Source organism: Exophiala aquamarina, assembly GCF_000709125.1.
Source record: "Exophiala aquamarina CBS 119918 chromosome Unknown aczIA-supercont1.2, whole genome shotgun sequence".
Classification (NCBI taxonomy): Eukaryota; Fungi; Ascomycota; class Eurotiomycetes; order Chaetothyriales; family Herpotrichiellaceae; genus Exophiala; species Exophiala aquamarina.
Window position 1 is genome coordinate 2,940,376 of NW_013550586.1, and position 19,277 is coordinate 2,959,652.

The 19,277-nt window shown below is 50.3% G+C and overlaps 8 protein-coding genes across 8 annotated transcripts; 5 read left to right on the plus strand and 3 right to left on the minus strand.

Annotated features, from left to right (window-relative positions):
* Positions 1-586: 586 nt before the first annotated feature.
* A1O9_02876 (ATPase) lies at positions 587-5,626 on the plus strand (the record flags this gene model as incomplete). Its single annotated transcript, XM_013408447.1, has 1 exon — positions 587-5,626. The coding sequence occupies one exon, from the start codon at positions 587-589 to the stop codon at positions 5,624-5,626; it is 5,040 nt and encodes a 1,679-aa protein (XP_013263901.1).
* A 243-nt stretch (positions 5,627-5,869) lies between these two features.
* A1O9_02877 (uncharacterized protein) lies at positions 5,870-6,655 on the minus strand (the record flags this gene model as incomplete). Its single annotated transcript, XM_013408448.1, has 1 exon — positions 5,870-6,655. One exon carries the CDS (start codon positions 6,653-6,655, stop codon positions 5,870-5,872), a length of 786 nt encoding a protein of 261 aa, XP_013263902.1.
* Positions 6,656-7,345: 690 nt separating this feature from the next.
* On the plus strand, positions 7,346-8,767 carry A1O9_02878 (uncharacterized protein; the record flags this gene model as incomplete). Its single annotated transcript, XM_013408449.1, has 1 exon — positions 7,346-8,767. The coding sequence occupies one exon, from the start codon at positions 7,346-7,348 to the stop codon at positions 8,765-8,767; it is 1,422 nt and encodes a 473-aa protein (XP_013263903.1).
* Positions 8,768-9,383: 616 nt separating this feature from the next.
* A1O9_02879 (uncharacterized protein) lies at positions 9,384-11,238 on the minus strand (the record flags this gene model as incomplete). The annotated part of the gene is made up of 3 exons (XM_013408450.1): positions 9,384-9,863; positions 9,939-10,516; positions 10,593-11,238. The coding sequence occupies 3 exons, from the start codon at positions 11,236-11,238 to the stop codon at positions 9,384-9,386; spliced, it is 1,704 nt and encodes a 567-aa protein (XP_013263904.1).
* Positions 11,239-12,808: 1,570 nt separating this feature from the next.
* On the minus strand, positions 12,809-14,872 carry A1O9_02880 (uncharacterized protein; the record flags this gene model as incomplete). Its single annotated transcript, XM_013408451.1, has 2 exons — positions 12,809-14,759; positions 14,817-14,872. The coding sequence occupies 2 exons, from the start codon at positions 14,870-14,872 to the stop codon at positions 12,809-12,811; spliced, it is 2,007 nt and encodes a 668-aa protein (XP_013263905.1).
* Positions 14,873-15,663: 791 nt separating this feature from the next.
* A1O9_02881 (uncharacterized protein) lies at positions 15,664-16,716 on the plus strand (the record flags this gene model as incomplete). The annotated part of the gene is made up of 1 exon (XM_013408452.1): positions 15,664-16,716. One exon carries the CDS (start codon positions 15,664-15,666, stop codon positions 16,714-16,716), a length of 1,053 nt encoding a protein of 350 aa, XP_013263906.1.
* Positions 16,717-17,172: 456 nt separating this feature from the next.
* On the plus strand, positions 17,173-17,964 carry A1O9_02882 (phosphoglycolate phosphatase; the record flags this gene model as incomplete). The annotated part of the gene is made up of 2 exons (XM_013408453.1): positions 17,173-17,178; positions 17,233-17,964. 2 exons carry the CDS (start codon positions 17,173-17,175, stop codon positions 17,962-17,964), a joined length of 738 nt encoding a protein of 245 aa, XP_013263907.1.
* A 552-nt stretch (positions 17,965-18,516) lies between these two features.
* A1O9_02883 (uncharacterized protein) lies at positions 18,517-19,149 on the plus strand (the record flags this gene model as incomplete). The annotated part of the gene is made up of 1 exon (XM_013408454.1): positions 18,517-19,149. The coding sequence occupies one exon, from the start codon at positions 18,517-18,519 to the stop codon at positions 19,147-19,149; it is 633 nt and encodes a 210-aa protein (XP_013263908.1).
* Between the last annotated feature and the right edge of the window lie 128 nt (positions 19,150-19,277).

Here is a 19,277-nt window from a genome sequence, read left to right on the forward strand (position 1 = left end):
TTACTATATTCCGTACCCGCCCAGCAGTCGACCTTGCTGCCTTTATCTCTGTTGTTCTATGATTCGTGCAACTCCCAGCCAAGTGGCCTTAGAGAAACGTTTTCACGACAGGCACTTTCTTAGTGTTTAATAGGGTAGTTACTAATAACAATGCTGCCGTCCATGTTACCCGTACTCCGTGCCTCGTAGTTCGTAGTGTCAAAACCCCTGTCGGCTGCCCTCCCGAAATCACGACGTCGAGAAAGAAGCCGCCAATGCATCATCAAACTCCACAATACTGCCACATCCACTTGTACCGAGTACCAGCAGTCTAGCACTAATTAAACAACCCACTCATCTTTTGAGTCTTTGCGTCTTGACTATTTCGTGCCCCCCAAATCCAATATCCGTCGTCCCTCGAGTGGCCTTCTCATCTCCTACCATCAAGGCTTTTGTCAATCTTGCTATTGTGCATCATATTGGCAGAGATGAGGAAGGCCTTTCTGATCCTACTTGCGGTTTGGTGAACAGTCCGTGGCAATGTTCGCGCGTTGTAAAGGCCCAATATGGCGAATCGATGATTTGAGCCATTGTTTCCAAGACGAGTATGCTATCCTCTTCCAACCCAAATTTCGATCGATGCTTCGAACTGCTGACTGTCGGTCTTACCAGATACCTCCAGACTTTGTTCCCACTGCTCGCATGCGCACTATCCTTTCTGCTTCTGATCCTGCAAGCAGTTCGCCGGGCCTCATACCCTCAAGCTCCACCACCCAACGACAACGTCTTGGTGGACACAGTTTCAAGTGATGATGAAGAAGACCTGGAAGATCTCACCTTACAACGGACTGCCAGCCATGTGCATGAGCCTGTGAAAGACGTGGACCGCCCAACCGGGGAAGTCTTTCTGGTGACCATTGAATTCCTCCTCGTGGCCGTGCAGCTCGTCCTCAGCTTTCTGCAAGTCACACTGGCTTCTAGGCATGAGTGGACTCCGACAATAGCTCAGACCGTCGTCTATCTCTATCTCGCAATCCTTGCTGGTGTGCGCCTGCTGGCTTCCACGACGACATGGAAAGCTCCTCTTCAAGGCCTTTGGAATCATAGCGCGATCATCTATGGCACTCAATGGCTTTTGCAAGTCTGGATCTTTCGATCAGTGATCCTCAATCCCCGTTATCACCCTTTTTATTTTTTGGTCATCGCTAGTTTCGCAATCGTAACTTGCCTTGTTGTGGTTGTCTTGATCTCACGGAAGGGGAACAAAGGGGTCTTGCTTGAGCACGAGGGCGACATCGAGCCTTCACAAGAACCATTGGCAAGTGTTCTTTCTCTGGTCACCTTCAGTTGGGTTGATCCGATCGTGTGGCGCGGCTACAAGAAAACTCTCGAATTGGTGGACGTGTGGAACTTGACTATTGAAGACAAGGCTGAGCATGTGCTGGCTCAATTCCGTCAAATTCGAAAGACCCACACCTTGGCCGTGCGTTTACTCTTGCACTTTAAGACGCTTCTGTTGATTCAAGGCGCTTGGTGTATGCTTGCCGCTACTTTCATGTTCCTGCCGACCCTTTTCCTGAAGGCCATCCTCGAATTCCTGGAAAATCAAGACAAGATTCCACGCAGCGCCGCTTGGCTCTATGTCATCCTCTTATTTGTAACCGGAGCTGTACAAGCCGTTGGCGACGGTCGATCTCTATGGATGGGACGAAAGGCCTGTATCCAACTTCGCGCCATCATTGTTGGTGAGCTCTATTCAAAGACCTTACGGAGAAAGGCCGCTGCTAGTCTTGAGTCCGACCTGGGCAAGGAAGAACCGCAGGAAGATCGTTCCCTATGGGCGAAAATACGATCCTGCTGGAAAAATCCATCTCTCAAAGCACAACCAGCAAAAGCAGGGTCTCCAGTTGGGAAGAAGGCTCCTGGCGGTCAGGCCAAAAATGGTACTGTCATCAACCTCATGTCAATCGACTCGTTCAAGGTCGCTGAGGTATGTGCCTATTTGCACTTTCTTTGGGCTGCCGTGCCTGTTGAGATAGTCATGGCAGTGAGCTTGCTCTACAAGGTCTTGGGCTTCAGCTCATTTGCTGGCATTTTCCTCATGGGTTTATTGCTCCCTATAAACCTTTGGATCGCAAAATCATTCCAATCCGCTCAAAAGAGGATCATGCTCGCTACTGACGGCAGAATTCACGTCACAAACGAAGTCTTGCAAAACATTCGGATCATCAAATACTTTGCATGGGAACAGCGTTTTGCAAATAATGTTAACGAGAAGAGGAATATTGAGCTACAAGCTCTTTGGCGAAAATATGTGTTGTGGTCCGCTGCAGCTACTGTCTGGAGTGGAGTGCCAATTCTGATCACATTTACCTCCTTTTTCTTGTACACCGTCATCGAGAAGCAACCTCTGGTACCATCAATCGCTTTCCCGGCGCTCTCCTTGTTTTCCTTGTTACGTGTGCCTCTTGATCAGCTTGCTGACATGGTGGCCCACGTACAAGAATCGAAAGTGTCGGTCGACAGAGTGGAGGAATTTCTCGAAGAAGAAGAGACCGAAAAATATCTCCAATTACGCCAGAGCAAGAGAGCGAGTCGCAATGTCACCCGTATAGCTCTTGAGCAGGCGACATTGACCTGGGGTACCATTGGCCCCGACGATCAAGCCGCATTTCGGCTCATCAATGTTGATGTTGATTTTGCCATTGGCCAGCTCAATGTTATTGCCGGCCCTACAGGATCTGGGAAGACTTCCCTGCTCATGGCTTTACTCGGAGAAATGCAACTGCTGGGCGGAAATGTCTACATACCCGGTGGGTCGGTTCGACAGGAATTGCAACCTGACCCGGTTACTAGGTTGACCGAAAGCGTGGCTTATTGCGCGCAACAAGCATGGTTAGTCAATGCAACTATCAAAGACAACATTCTTTTCGCCAGCCCCTATGACGAGGATCGATATCATGATGTCATTTCAATCTGCGCCCTTGAGCGAGATCTCGAGATTCTCGATGCTGGTGATCAGACTTTGGTGGGAGAAAAGGGCATTACCATGTCAGGTGGACAGAAACAAAGGATTTCCCTTGCTCGTGCAATATATTCTAATTCGAAGCATGTCCTGCTCGACGATTGTCTTAGTGCGGTCGATGCTCATACGGCCAAGCACATTTTTGAGGAAGCCTTGACAGGTACATTAATGGCCCATCGAACTTGCATTCTGGTTTCACACAATCTTTCCCTCACGATCCCGTTAGCGAGCTTAGTGGTCGTTCTGCAAAATGGCAAAATCATCTCCAAAGGCACTCCACAAGAGGTCGTCGAGAGTGGATCGCTTGGTGAGGACATGATGAAATCCCGTCCGGTCTCGAGAGCAGGTTCAGCCGCACCCTCACGAGTGCCATCAAATTTGGAGGAAGAGACCTCAAGGCTCTATGGCCAGAAAGTCAATGGAACGGTGGCACCTCATTCCCGAGCAGCGAATAAGAGAAAGGCAAGAATCAACAAGCCCGACAGAGAATTTGTTGACCATAGGTTGGAAGGCAAGGCTTCTGGTAGCGTCAAGCTGTCCACAATCACAATGTACCTGAGGGCTATGGGCCCATGGTATTATTGGATATTTGCAGCTTCGGGTTTTATTGCAACCCAAATCGGATCCGTGGCGACGAACCTGTGGATTCGGCAATGGGCAAACGCGTACCACCTCAAGAAGGGCCCAAGCTCACATGCTGCCGTCCACGCTTTCTATCGCGACAGTGCATACGGGACGAGTTCGAACCTCGGGAATTCCTACCTGCTGGTACCTCCTAGCTGGGGTGTCTCGATCAATTGGATCACGCAAACTGTTTATGATGTTGATCCTGCATATTACCTTGGCGTCTATGCGGCCATTGGACTTGCCTATGTCATCATCTGCTTCTTGAGAGAGCTCATACTCTTCTGGGGCTCTCTACGTGCCTCGTGGGTTCTACATGAGAACCTGTTGACCAGCATCCTTCGAGCCAAGTTCCGCTTCTTCGATTCGACACCTCTCGGACAACTAACAAACCGATTTTCAAAAGATATGCAGGCTCTAGATCAAGAAGTGGCGCCTGTTGCTATAGGAATGCTCCATAGTGCTGCATCCGTCCTCACTGTTGTGGTGCTGATATCCGTCATTACCCCTGGCTTTCTTATTCCGGGCTTCTTCATCACGCTGATGTACACTGCTGTCGGGCTATTTTACATTCGTTCTTCACGGGATCTCAAACGGATTGAATCAGTGCAGCGCAGTCCCCTGTTCCAGCACTTTGGAGAGACACTTTCTGGCGTCGTCACCATTCGAGCCTATGGCGACGAATCACGGTTCATTCAAGAAAGCAACCTGCGCGTGAACACATATAATCGACCATTCATATATTTGTGGGCCACTAACCGATGGCTTGCATTTAGAATTGATCTCTTCGGAGCCCTGGTATCTTGCTTCTCGGCAATGTTCGTTGTCATCAACGCCAACACCATTGATCCAGGGGCGGCAGGTTTGGCTCTATCGTATGCCATTACTTTCACACAGAATGTCTTGTGGCTTGTTCGTCTATATGCCGCCAATGAACAAAATATGAACTCAGTTGAGCGCTTACAGGAGTACATTGATGTCGAACAAGAAGCACCGGCGAAGATCCCCGAAACAGCGCCTGCTGCGAACTGGCCAAGCCAAGGATCTGTACAATTCGTGGGCTACAGTACAAGATACCGCCCTGACCTAGACCCTGTGCTCAAAAGACTTTCATTCCGGATCGAAGGCTCACAGAAAGTTGGCATTGTTGGTAGGACTGGGGCAGGAAAGAGCTCTCTCGCACTTGCGTTGTTTCGAGGACTTGAAGCGGAGGGGGGCAAGATTCTTATTGATGATGTTGACATTGCTCTAGTCGGACTACAAGATCTTCGAGAAGCCATCACGATCGTTCCGCAGGATCCCACACTCTTCACCGGAACTCTGCGGTCAAATTTAGATCCATTTGAGCTTTTCACGGATGAAGAAGTTTTTACCGCTCTCCGTCGTGTTCAGCTGATATCTGGACCTTACACCGAATCAGAAAGGTCTGGAGCGACGACACCTCTGGAAGTCTCAAGCAGATCTCCCACCCTTCGGGAGCGTGCAAGTCCACCGGAGAGCCACGCGTCGCTATCAGCAAAGGGCACAGAAACTTCAGAATCGACCCTCGTTCGCTTTGCCACCAACACCAAGGACAACAAGAACATTTTCCGAGATCTGACATCACCCGTTGCTGAATCCGGATCCAACTTATCCCAAGGCCAGCGACAACTACTGTGCCTTGCAAGAGCACTGCTGAAAGCCCCTAAAGTGCTTGTGATGGATGAAGCAACAGCATCGATCGACTATGCCACTGACTCAAAGATCCAAGACACCTTGAGAGAATTGAAGAACAATACAATCATCACGATCGCACATCGTTTACAAACCATTATTGATTACGACCGAGTCCTAGTGCTGGATAAAGGTGAAGTTGTTGAATATGATGATCCGTGGGAGCTGATGCAACACGAAGATGGCCAGTTCCGGTCAATGTGTGAAACAAGCGGCGACTTTGATTCACTTTATGAGCTTGCGAAGAAAGCATGGCTAGATAGAAGATTGGTCGACGATTCCTAAGGCGCGACACCAAAATGGCATTTTGAATGGGAGACCTTTGGCGTTGCATCTTTACTTCGTCATGGGTAGGAGCGTTTGGTAAGGATGTTATTAAGCAGACAGTCTCAAGCTGTCCCTGTACATATTACACCTGACAGTATGGATATGACGACATGTCCGTCCTTCAAGGGCAAATCAGTACCATTGTGTGTACTTTAGTGCATCGTTGCATCATTTGCTATCGTCCTGTTTAGAAGTAGGGCGCTAGGACCTGCTCAGGAGTTTTTCGGCTTCTGCCTTGACACCCTGCATTGCCTTTAGAAGCAATTGCGGTCCAATGCTAATTCTGCTGACGCCGATGTCTTCCACATCTTTCACAGTCAGTTTCCCTTCTGCTAAGACAACAGAGACATTCAATCTGCCATCCAGTCCCTTGGTCAACTGCTTCACCTCTTCGCTTGACAAACCACCCCGTTTAGAACCTCCAAGGACGAAAACAGTTGTCGCGCCAGCTTCAAGATACTTTTTGCCCCGTGAGATAGTCTCTGCCACATCTCCAGTTCCCCTGAGCAAGGTATCACAGCGGGCGTTGACAACGAAGTCAGGAACTCCAGCGCTCTTCGCGGTTGCCAATGCGCGAACAATTCTATCTGCTGCTTCGGAGGGTGAGTACTGCACACCAGTATCCTTGTCCACGTCTTCGATGTTGGCACCCACCGCTCCAGCGGCAATGATACCGGAAATGGCGTCTTCAAGACGAGTGCCATAGCCGTCCTGCAAGTCGACAGACAATGGTTTGTCGAGCTCGGCGGCAATCTTTCCAATGGCTTGAGTTGCCGACACATTGATGTCCAGGGTCAGGGTCGCGTCCTCTGTGCCATTCGCCAGTGCCACAGCATAGGACGCAGTTGCAATGGCTTTGGCGTTGGGTAGGGAGCCGACCGCCCGTGCGGATGCCATGTCCCACACGTTGGCCAAGATCACCGGCGTCCCGGGTTGATGCAGTGCCTTGAGCTCTTGCGCCTTCTTGTTGAGATGTGCATGGGCCATGTTAGACGAGCAAAACTTTGAACTGGGATAAGAGACGCGGAATGTGCTGACTGAAGAATATCTGGTTGTAATTCCAGGCGAGGAGGTTGATACTTGCGAAGCTTTAAATAGAGTCCGGCGTACACTCATACCAGTATTATTAGTGTCAGTCAAGCCAGGCGCTCGCTGGAGCTTTTGGATTCGTGTGCTCAATGAAGTGAGTCAACTGGTCAGGATGAACAACAACGTGACGATGAATTGCTCGAGTCTAAGAGAGTCTTGTTTGACATTTGTATTCGAGTTATTCCGTCGGACCAAGCGATCTCCCGTGCTCAACACGAATACGTCGAGGAGGCTAACATGCGATGTCATGTACTCGAAGTTCACTGGCGAGTCATTTATTTTTTGAAAAAGTTGTCGGTGTACTATATGTCATGAGGTTTTAGCAATAGCAGTGGGGCACACTTCTCAATATCTCATCGTTAATTTTCTTAACATACAAAGGCCCATTGTGCCCTCTATCGTCGTTGCTCGCATCTTTGTCAAAGCGGCACTCGGGAAGGCCGCGAGGGACTTGTGGACCGGAGATGTTAAAGCGGCATTGAAGTATTTCGTTTGCGATGGAAGTCCAACTAATTTCGAGCGCGCGAACATCTCAAATGCCCATCTCAAGTCTGCGTTGATGTCTGCTTCCAACCACGCCTCAATTTCATGGCCCTCTTCAGGGCAGTTCCTACAGTTGCAAGATGCTCGCTCCGAGTCCTGTTCCCTTTTAACACCCTCACCAACGCATCGTTCACAAAGTGCACCCGGCAGGCGAATTTCGGTGGGGACAAGCGCAGGATATCCCATGGTGAAAAATCCCGGCTTGAACAACAACTTAAAGAGAGGGATGACAGCAAGAGAGCGTCATTCCTTCTGCAAACCTTTCTGCAAAGGGGACCGAATGTACTTCGCCGAAAGTTGATTCTTCTCCTTGCTGGCGTGTTTGTTGGTGCTTCACTTGTTCAGTTTGCGGACAATGAAAAGAAAAGAGCGGGCTTCCTCCCATGTCGACTCGTGGCAAAGGAGCCGGTGTCTACTACCGGAAGCATTTTTTACCTCGAACCGAATCATAGAGACTACGAACATTGGCAGCTTCACGCCCTTTTTAATGGCATCGTTTACTACCTTGACTACGCATACAAGGCAGAGGAGACGGACAAGCTGAGAAAAGCATGGAAAACAGGAGCTGTATGGAATGTCGAGTTCAGACAACCTCAGTTGCAGATCTTGAGGCCCTACACACCTCTCCCGCCGAGTGATGTCGATGGTAAAGAGAGGAAAGGATGTTTGAAATTCTTCATTCGTAACGAGCCCAAGGGCGAGATGTCATCTTATCTTCATTCGCTGGCGAAAAATGCAGAAGTTAGCGTAAGAGGGCCGAACTATGACTTCAGATCGGGACCTGACGTTCGTCAAATCGTGTACTTCGCTGGTGGAACGGGTATTGCTCCGGCTTTGCAAGTTGCTCATGCTTTGCTGGGCGACACTAAGACCAATCGGACTGTCGATCCAGCACAGCTTGCAACTCGCAAGTTGCACATCCTCTGGGCGAGTAGAAAGCGGAGTGACTGTCAGGGAGGATTTAACGATACTTCCCCACGATTGCCAAACGTCCGGCAGTCCGAGTCCAAGTCTCAGTTTAGGCTCAAGGCCAACCTATTAACATCTATTTCGAATCTATGGATCGGAAAGGAACAACCTCGGCCACCACCTATTCTACAACCAGTTCCCCCATCAATATTGGCTGAAGACAAGGTCACTCCTCACGACAAGAGCTTTCTAGTTCGAGAGCTTGAGGCGTTGAAAGAAAAGTATCCCAACCAAGTGGCGGTGGAGTATTTTGTCGACGAAGAGAATACCTGGATAGATCAGGATACCGTGTCAAAGGCTTTGGCAAGGCTCCAGGCCGCGGACGCCCCCACCGATGGTCAAAGTGAAGTGTTGGTCTCGGGTCCGCCGGGCTTTATCTCTAACCTGGCTGGTCCGAAGGAGATGCAGCATGGAATAGAAGAGCAAGGCGCTCTTGGGGGCCTCATCTCGACAGCTCTATCGAAAGCACCGCAAGACGTGAAAGTCTGGAAGCTCTAAGAAGACTCCGCTGGGGTCACAGATATATGTATGGGATCGTTAATGCTTGAACAGTTCGACAAGGACAGCGCCTGTGATACCTCCAGGAGCGGCCTGCGAATAACCGATGGTCAAGAGAATCCGTCTGGCCCCGGGTTTCTCACCTGCACGCTTCTCCCTGAAAGATAGGCACACGAGCGTAGAAGGAAATCTCAAATGTGTTTCCTGACTTGTCGGCGGCTTGCAGAGTTCTGAATCACTTGGCCATGTCCTATCCATTGGTCCTCCACCTCGACTACGAGAGCTTGGTGGGAATCAGCTCGGGTCAGGCTGTGGACAAATACAACGATAGCAACTCTTGTATTGTAAGTGCACTAGCCTGCTTGCGCGGTGGCTTCAATGAACAGATCAACATCGCCTGACGTGCGAGAAAGGGGTTGGCAAATATTTATGTATAACATTAAAACTAATTATGGGCTCACTAGGGAAAAGTCCATTATCTTAACATGCTGACTTCTCTCTATTTATGTCAACATTTGCGACTCCTCTTCTGCTCTATATCTCGATCTAGCAATATATCCAGAATTCTAATCTGTATCTTTGAGCCTGTTCTATACAGGCCGGTACCTGCTCTGCATTACAACCTCGCATTGCCTTGAGCCTCCCTCTTCGCCAAATGCCTCAACTCGCGCCTAAGGATCTTGCCACTGGGGCTCTTCGGAATCGCATCAAGAAAGATGCAGCCACCTCTCAATTGCTTGTGCTGGGCGAGATTCATTTTCACGTACTCCTTGATCTCCGCCTCCCCGATCTTGTTCTTGTCCGCCACCACATACGCCCGGGGAAGTTCGTTGCCACTGCCTGAAGGATCGGGAACTCCGATGACAGCCGCATCGAGGATCCGGTCATGGCTGAGTAGGAGGGCTTCCAACTCGGCAGGGGCGACTTGCAAGCCTTTGTACTTGATCAGCTCCTTCTTGCGGTCGACAATATAAAACTTCCCGTTCCGGATGACGCCGACGTCTCCTGTCTTGAACCATTTCCCGTCGTGGCTGAAGGCCGCTTTTGTCGAATCAGGGTTGCGCCAGTAACCCTTTGTCACCACCGGGCCTTGCACCTGCAGGTTGAGACGGTCGGTCAGTGCTTGGGACTTGGAAAAACACTTGGTTTGACAAGTGGAGGTGAAACTTACAATGAATTCGCCTTCTTGCCCCTCTTCGACGTCATTCTCATCATCGTCCACGATCCGCATACGCACGTTCGGCATTAACGGGGAGATAGAACCGGTCTGATCGTCTTGATCCCACGGCATTGCGGTCACGCTCCCCGTCGTTTCACTGAGGCCCCATGTCTGTGAAATTGTGCAGCCGAGCTTCTGCTCCGCCATTGCCTGCAATTCTGGGCCCATCGGCGCCGCTCCAGTAACGGCGCGGATCAAGGAGCGGAACTGATCTGTCACCAGTGCACTCTTCGCAATCAACAGGTATATCGGCGGCACAGTGAAGAAATACTCGATCTCAAATTTGCGGTTGTATTCAAGGAACTTGACGAAGTCGAATTTTGGCATCCAATAGACGGGACCCCCAGCGATGGCTGGGTTCACGAAGTAACCCTGACACCCCGCGATGTGAGCGGCAGGGAGGTGAGCGATGGTCCGGTATCCAAATTTGAAATTGGCAACCTTCTGTCGCTGGTCCTGCATCCATTCCCGTATCATGTACGCTGGGATCAGACCTTCGGAGACGATATTCAAGTGTGTGAGATTGACTCCTGTCGGTTTTCTTGTTTAGTGGTGATGTCCAACTAGGTCATCGAGGCCCGAGGACTGCATAGAAGCAAGACATACCTTTGGGAACACCAGTCGTCCCGCTGGAATACAACAGACAGATGGCCCTGTTCTCCAGGACGTTGCTGTCCGTGACAACCTCCCAGTTCAAGAGCTCGTTGTGCTTCTCCTCACCGGCAATGAAGTCCTTACCAGACCCGTCCACGCTCTTCAGCGATCGCTTGCCACCCATGCTATCCAGGACCAGCACTTTACTCCTATCCAAGCCACACTCCAGCGCAGCCTTGACCGCAACGTCCTTACAATCGGGACTTGCAATGACGGCCTTAGCATCACCTTGCTTCACCTGACGCGCTAGTTCTATCGTCGTGAACGACGAGCTCGCCGCCGAGTATATGCCCCCTGCAGCAATGACACCATAAAACACCGGTGCCAGCAGCACCTGGCCCGTTGAGATCACTACCACGACATCCTTGCCTGCGCCGTTCGCGCCAATCCCGCAGGCCTTTCGCAGACCAAACGCCACCCGCTGCGTGTACGTCCGCGCCTGCGCTTTCGTAACGCAGTTCGATGGCTCTGCCGCTTCGATGTGCAGCACCGAGCTCTCCGTGCTGTGCGACTCTGGAGAGCTGTAGATCAGACTGCACAGGTCCAGTGTCGGGATCGTGTAGTCTTTCACTGGCCTGTAGATCCTTGGAGGTGCCATTTGTCAATGCTCTTGCCTCGCTCTATCTGCGCCTCTATTTGATTCTGAGCTTTCGTACCTTGCTTGTCGGGAATTAGAGTCCTGTCCCAAGCGCATGCGTTGAAATTCCGTGTCGTCTAGCTGTCATCACAAAGCAGCCCCAACTTTTGATCAAAAGCCAGCGCAGAGAATGCAGTTAGGAACGATCACTATCGCAAACTCGAATCGATGCTGATCCGTCTTGCACTCTGGTATGCGGTGGACTTTGGTGAATATGTCTCTATCTGGTCGGCATTCCCAATGTCTGTACAGCCACCAGCCTTTACTCACCCTGCGAGTACCTAGGATACGAGAAAGAAGCAAGAGAAGAATAAAAGCATACTTAAGAGCGTGAGAACGAGAGTGCACTCGCACGGAAAAAGCTCGACACCTTGAATCATGTCGATCCTATTACTAGGAACTACATACTCGGTACATACCCAGAAGCCTTGAATCAAAAACTCCCAAACACCCACCTCCACCTCCACTCCGTTCGGCCCTCGGGTGCAGAGTCAACCACACCCTGTCTCCCTCCGAGCTATACAGTTGGTTGGGCCAGGCTCCCGCCAGCTCGTTCAAGTCAATCATTTCACAGTACTCAATTAAGATATCACTCCTAGGATGTACTCTATACATACTTGACCCCGTTTTCTTCCCTTCCCCCCTTTCCCCTTCGTTGGTGACTTGTGCGCCCTGACCGTGTCGCCACTCGCGGGTCTCGATCTACAGACATACCCTGGTACCTTGCCCCACAGGTATTGGGGCAGCACACTCACTCAGGTGAGGCGCCATGACAATGTCGTTGTCGACATTGCAACACACATGCGCGCCGGCCTCCCGTCCCGTGCACGCTGTGTCGACAGGCTGGCCCAGCCTTGGATAACTCCCAAGGAAGGGGGGTTTCCCGGTGGGCGGTATAAGGTCCTTGTGGCGTGCGGGGTATATCCCTAGGGACCTACCAAGGCATTTTTGGGTGTGGCATTTTGCCCTAGCAAAAGGATCAGCCGAAGAATTGCCTCGGTACTGCCCTGCCCACAGGTTTGTAGACCACGGTACACTACCTGGTGTGTTATTATGTATGTATGTATCCCCTTGTTCGTTGGGTTCATGGGCGCAGTTAGTTATTTGTGGTGTTATAGGGGGGTTACCTACATGTTACACTTGATCGATGGCATATCTAGTCCCAGATAGGAAACAGTCATATTTAGACGGCCGATATTGATCAAAAATGAGGTAGTAAGCCATGTATTCGTGCTGGTATTGAGTTTTTAGCATTGCTATTGACCGGCCGAGTAACCGATCGCTGGATTGAAACGTTTCATACCATCATCGTAGTCTCCTTGCCTCTAGAGGAAAAGGAACTAGTAGTTGTTTGCCCAACCTGAATCCCTGATCCGCCTTGTCCCAAAAGCAATCCAAAATAAATAGTCAAGGCTTATTCCAACACCACGGCTGTGCGAGAAACATCAAGGACAGAGTGACATATATGACCCTGAATCTAAAAGAGCCACAAAAAGAAAGGTGGTTGGTGTGCCACCTGAAACCTGCTTCTTTACCTCCTGGGCGTAGTCGGCGTAGTGACGCTGTTGGAGCCGCTTCTTCCTCCCTCACTATCGCTGTCAGATTCATGGTGGCCATCACCAATCATGCCCTGCATGAATGAGATATAGTCATATTTCGGCACGTTTCGATCTGCTTCCATATCTGGCCCTTTGTGCTGGGGCATACTTTGAAGAAGATCCTCAATAAGTTCTTCAGGGATCAATGAATGCCTCAGATCCATTTCTGTCACGTAAGGCTTCCCATCCGCCACTTCACGGAAGGATTGGAAGACTTGATCGGCGCTGTTTTGATCTTCTGTCACTAACACCATGAATCGAATAAACTGCTCGAATCCAACTCCATGGCTTTCTCTTTGTCGCCTCGACACAGGGGACATGGATCTATCAATACCGGTGTGACAGACCTCCTGGAACTTCTCATGCATCTCTTGCTCGTCGTAGACCAGCCCCAGACTCGCCAGGGCTGCGCTGAATTCTAATTCTTGTAATGCATTGGTGCCGTCTCGGTCGAAATGCCGAAAGACCGACTCAAATTCTTCCAATTGGATTGGGGTTAGATTCGTCATGTTGCGGGCCACCATTTGGTTTTCAAGGAAGGTGAGTTTCTTCTGCACGCTGGTCTTCACCAAGCTCAACTCGTACAGCAGTTCGTCATAAGTGTATGTGGTGAAATCATTCTCGTCGATGTTGGCTTCTTGACACTTTTCGTCCAGGATAGCTATTCCTTCCAGATATTGTTCTAGAGGTGCCAAGTTGGCCGAAAGTCGTTGCGCGTGTTGGAGTTGATCTTCGACATCGCCCTCCAGGCCAGACACGGCAAGGGACAAGGTGTTAAGTGTCAGAGCGAAGTCATTAGCCTTGTCAGCAAAGCTCCGCCTCAATCCGTTCTTGATGTCCCGGATGGTCTCGTTGATCAGCTTACTTCGGGCATGTTCATCAGTACCCAACGCTGCCCATTCCTGATCCAGGACCTCGAAGCGGAGCTCAGAGGGTGGCACATAGGGTCGCAAACGATATGTCAAAAGTTTGGTCTTGATGTTACCGAGGAGCGCGGCCAGATCCGATTTCTCAGCAACCCATTTCCGCTTCTGGTTCCGTTTGAAGCCCGCCAAATCATTTGCCTGGGCTTTCGCATCCGCGTATGTCCCTTGGAATGTTGAATTGTGCCATGCATGTCTCTGTTGTCTGATGTACTGCAATAAAGCACGCATTCTCTTCTCATAGGCGGACTCCATCTCCCAGGCACCTTGCATGTTGGAGACGAATTTTTCCACCCGCCGACCTGCATTCTCAACCTTTTCCATTGCGCTAAAAGCGTGAAACCAATAAGCAATATATGTCATGAGTGATCGTTCATCAGGCCGAGGGACATCGGCCACGTCCTCAACGTCTAAAAGGGCGGGTATTCCGATTTCTTTTGACGCGATATCGAACGCCAGTTGCATATTACCCCTGTGATCCGACTTGTCCAAGGTGTCAAAATCAATTAGATCAGGTCGATGAATATCCAACAATGCACAGAAAGCCAATCCATTATTCCAGGATGTCGAAAAGTCTCGGACCTCGACCCCTTCATAACATGCGGTTTTTCGCTGACACCACAATAGCAGACCCTCTTTGGCAGTCATGCCCTCCTCATTAATATCGGAAATAGTGAAGCGTAGAATGAGGGTCCATATTAGACCCAATATGATCTTTCTGTTTCCATCCACAACATCTTCGGCGCCTATGTTTGTCATCAAGATGCCACGGCTCTTGATGAATTCCAGCGACTTGTTGACATTTTCGAATTTCTGGACCCGGAGGCGCGGATTGGAGGCATAACGGCCGAGTGAGTCATTGCTAAGGACTTCTAACAGATGTATAAGGATGATACCGTCCGCGAGGTCTGTAACGAGCGATTTGACTGCGACATCTCTCGAAGATATTTTGTTATTGAGCCTGCAGGAGTTAGTTTGGTTGGTCTACGGAGGAAGTGAAACAGCGCCATGAACAAACCATTTGGTGAAGGTCTTCTCCTGGACATTGACCCATTGCTTCTCCAACAGTACCATGGCTGCATGTCAGACAGTGGGCAAGTTCGTACAACTGGAGAAAGGGATGAGGATGGTCCGTTGAAGAATAGATACGGGTCCGAGCAACGGTAGAGTGTTTGGAGGGGTAATGGGCTGAAGCACGCACAGAGCAGAGATGCAGCAGCTGAACGAAGGAGTCCGAAATGTTACCACTTAAGTTAGTACGGGAGTATGTATGTAAAATGTGCGGTTGACCAGTGACGAGGCGGCGGTGCGGTACGGGGTGGTTCGTGTCAACAAAGACTTGCTGGTTGTTTGACTTCAGCCCCGTCGGCGGAGAAACGAGACACCCGCCTTCCGCGCCCGAGCGCCCTTACCGCTTTGGTCACACAAAGCACGTGACTACGTCCAGTATGTGACCGCATGTGACTGACACGAGACGCGTCCCCAGACCTCCGTGTGTCTCAATTTCTCAAATTCCCCAGGCGAGATTACTCGTAGAACAATAATGATTAATATACATACGGAGTCCACTGTAGCCATGGGAGGATTAGTACAGTCATCAATGGCCTGACACCCTCTAAACAGAAATGACCTCCTGTCCAAAATATCTCCTACAATTCTGAATGTGTTGCTGTTGACATCACCTTTCAGCTCCCTCAGACAGTGACGCCATGACTTCCAAGCCCCAGCAACATTCTCATCGTGGCAGATGGAAGGGGTTTTTCTGGCTTATTGAATAGGTCCCCTTTGCAATGGCGGCTTACCATGCTTTAATCCTTGCTTTTTGATGTTCTCTGGTAGGTTTTGCACCTCCTCCTAACTAAACAATGCCAGCTCAAAAGGAATCCCCGGAAAAGTCTTGCTGGGTGACACTACTGACCAAGCCCTCTTATGTGCCCGGTGCAGTCATTCTCGCCCATACTCTCGATCTCCACGCATCAAAATATCCTCTGATAATTCAATACACGGCCTCGCTGGGGAGAGATGCTATTGCTGCACTGGAAGAAGAAGCGAACAACTATAGTCGCATCCAACTACAGCAGGTCAAACTTCTCTTGCCGAGGAAGGACCAAGAAAATAGAGGTAGTGTGGCCGAGCGCTTCAAGGATACCTTCACCAAACTCCGAGCTTTTCAGATATACACACTTGGCTATACTCGAGCCGTCTTCTTAGATGCTGATATGGCCGTCTTCCGAAACCCGGACGAGATCTTTGATATTGAGCTCCCTGGACGGGATTGGCTGGCTGCCAACCACTCTTGTGTCTGCAATCTTGATCACGATTCATGGGCACCCGCAGATTGGCAAAAGGGAAACTGTGCATACACCCCTTTAAATCATCCAGACGATGTAGCCGCTCCTATCACCGCTGCAAGCCGACCGACATATCAGCTGCTCAATGGTGGAATGTTTCTCTTCTATCCATCTGAGGATCTATGGAATAGGATGCTCTTACACTTCAACACCACAGAGACACTGAAAGACTATCAGTTCCCTGATCAAGACTTTCTGGCAGAGTTCTACAGGGACAAGTGGTGTCCTGTGTCATGGAAATTCAATGCGTTGAAAACGATGAGATACTGGCACCCTCGAATCTGGTCGAATGAAAAGCTTGTCGTCCTTCACTACATTGTGGACAAACCGTGGGAGAGGCAGCTTGGTCCACAAGGAGTTGCAGGCCATCTTGGGAGAGATGGCGAAACACACGAGTGGTGGTGGCAGATCTACCACAGTTGGAGACTCCAGAGAAAGGAAGAGCAGACGGGTCGGCTGATCCTTACAACGATGCGCAGCCTTGTCGATACCGAGAAGCCGTTCACAGAACGCATCCCCCTTCCTCAGGAGGTGGGCAAACCTGAGGACGTTCAACCCTGGCTGTGATTGCCAACTAAGCCTTGCAACAAGAGTGCTGCAGATACGCTTCATTAAATATCAAATGGTTCCACTTGTTGTTCTGAATTGACCCGTGGACTAGTCTTCGTCATGCAATGTTTGCTTGTCGGCAATCCATCCTCCATCTGCCTTCCTCCTTCTCCCTTGGCCTCATCCATTCACGTATTTGTTTGTTGTCACTGCCAGTCCTGCTCTTCACCCGCACCTTTCACGCTAGTAGTTTGCTCCTACGGCTTCCTACCTAAGTTTCTCTCTTCCTCTTCCTCATCTCTCAGCACCATTGATCAACATCTGTCTTGCTACTCAAATGTGCTGTGAGTCTAGGAGATTCCCTTTTTTGGTCTGAGTGAGCCTGACGATCTCCGCCTGCGAGCAGGAAACAATCCATTTCCAGGTGCCGATCTTTCCAAACAAGCAAGATTTCAATCCGACAGCAAAGCAATCATGGCTGTAAGGCTTCAAACTTCCTGCTGACCTGGGCATTCCTCGTGCTAATTGTTGTAGATCAAGTACATACTCTTCGACTGTGACAATACTCTTGTCCAGTCTGAGGATCTCGCCTTCGAAGCTTGCGCCGATCTCATCAACGAAATCATGGGTAAGCAATGTCTCAACCAACATTACACTGGAGAATCCCTCATTGTCAACCTTGTTGGTCAGAACTTCCGCGGCATGATGACAACCTTGCAGAAGCAATTCGACTTCAAGCTAGAGCAAGAGGAGCTCGAGAGCTATGTTCAGACCGAAGTCGCCCGTGTTATTGCCAAGCTCCAAGCAAAGGCTGAACCTTGTGATGGCTCTATCGAAGTCCTCGCCAGACTCTACGACGACAAGAAGTACAAGTTGGCTGTCGTCTCTTCCTCCGCTCTTCGCCGTGTTCGTGTCTCCATTGCAAAGGCCGGTCAAGAGAAGTACTTCCCCACCGACGAAATCTACTCCGCTGCCACTTCGCTTCCCAAGCCTACCTCCAAACCGGACCCCGCCATCTATCTTCATGTTCTCGAGAAGTATGGTGCCAAGCCTGAAGAATGTGTTGCAATCGAAGACTCCATCTCAGGTGCAACTGCTGCAGTTCGAGCCAAGATTCCGCTCATCGGCTATGTTGGTTCGTACCATACCGATGCGAAGAAGCAGGAGATTGCTGGTAGACTTGCTGAGCTGGGATGCAAGAATGTCATGTCTCACTGGGATGAATTCGAGAAGTGCTTGGCTGCAATCGAGGCTGGCAACGTTTAAAGAGACAAGAAAGGGGACGCGATGTCACAATTGGCAGGCAAACAGTACCATGGAGCCTGAAGACCGCCACCAGTCAGTCATCATACCTCGGTGAAGGCACGAACGGGGACATGACAAGCCGGAGTTCGGAATCTCTCGTGAATGCAGGGATGAGTTCTCATCTCTGGCAAACAGAACAACAAAGGTAGACAAACACAATGATTCAGGCAAACAGTACCATTCCTCTGTCTTTGACTGCTCTGAGTCTGAATAGAGCCCCCTGACCTGTTGTTCGTTGACTCCCCACCTTGACACTACACGTTCCTTTGTGCCAGACCAGCGCGCCATTCTTTTGGCTCGACTGGTGAGTTCCCACTATCTTCATTGTTGCGGATCCAGCTCATTGAGACAAACTCACACCTCACAAGTTACGTTTAAGTCTCAGAAATTCGACCTTTGGAACGGTATGTTCTTTAGTCAACAAGCGCGTTGTTGCATTCCGGCCCCTTGGAGTCGACTCGTTGTGTTGACGCATTCTTGGGTGATAACGCTGTAGCCGTGGTAACGGCGAAGATGGAGCCAAAATCATCTCGCGGCATCAAACGGCCACATTCCACTTCTGATTTCACACTCGGTGAAAATGAAATTAGCAGCACCAGCATCAATCACAGTCGCAGCCATGGAACGCAACAAAGCCAAAGCCAACTCACCATGCGCAGGCTTGCAGGAACACCACGTCGGGGTGGCAATAGTACACCTCATGCCGGAAACCCGACAGCCTTGACACCACCGCAATATACGGGAGCAAATCGAATACATCGACAGCCTGCGCCAAAGGCCCGTCGCTCACCTCTCCCTTTCACGTACGGATCGGAAGTCAGCCTGAACCCTGCCATGTTGTCAGCTCTCCCAGAACCTACTGCAGTCCAACAGATCAAAATGGCAATTCCTGCGATCCCGCGATTGATGACTGGCCACGTAGACATCGCAAAGATGATCAGCATGTTGATTGCCAATGCAATGACAGATCTACCCGCGACGGTTACGAAATCCGATCACAGTGTCCACGTCCACAGAGCAAGCAAAACGGACACTCCTGGGGCCGACTTTGACCTGCTTTTTAATAGTTTGTCTGAGTCAGGTCTTGTCGGCGCAAAGAATCCAACGACCCCGATGAGGGGGCATGGCACACTTGTGAACAAATGATGTTCCAGGATGCTGTGCAGCTCGGTGGAAGTTCTTGCTTTATCTAGTCCCCAACGCCGCGATTTGACGTGGCGATCGACGTGTTGGCACTTCCAAGAAATGGGTCGAGAGAAGACCGACCATTGACT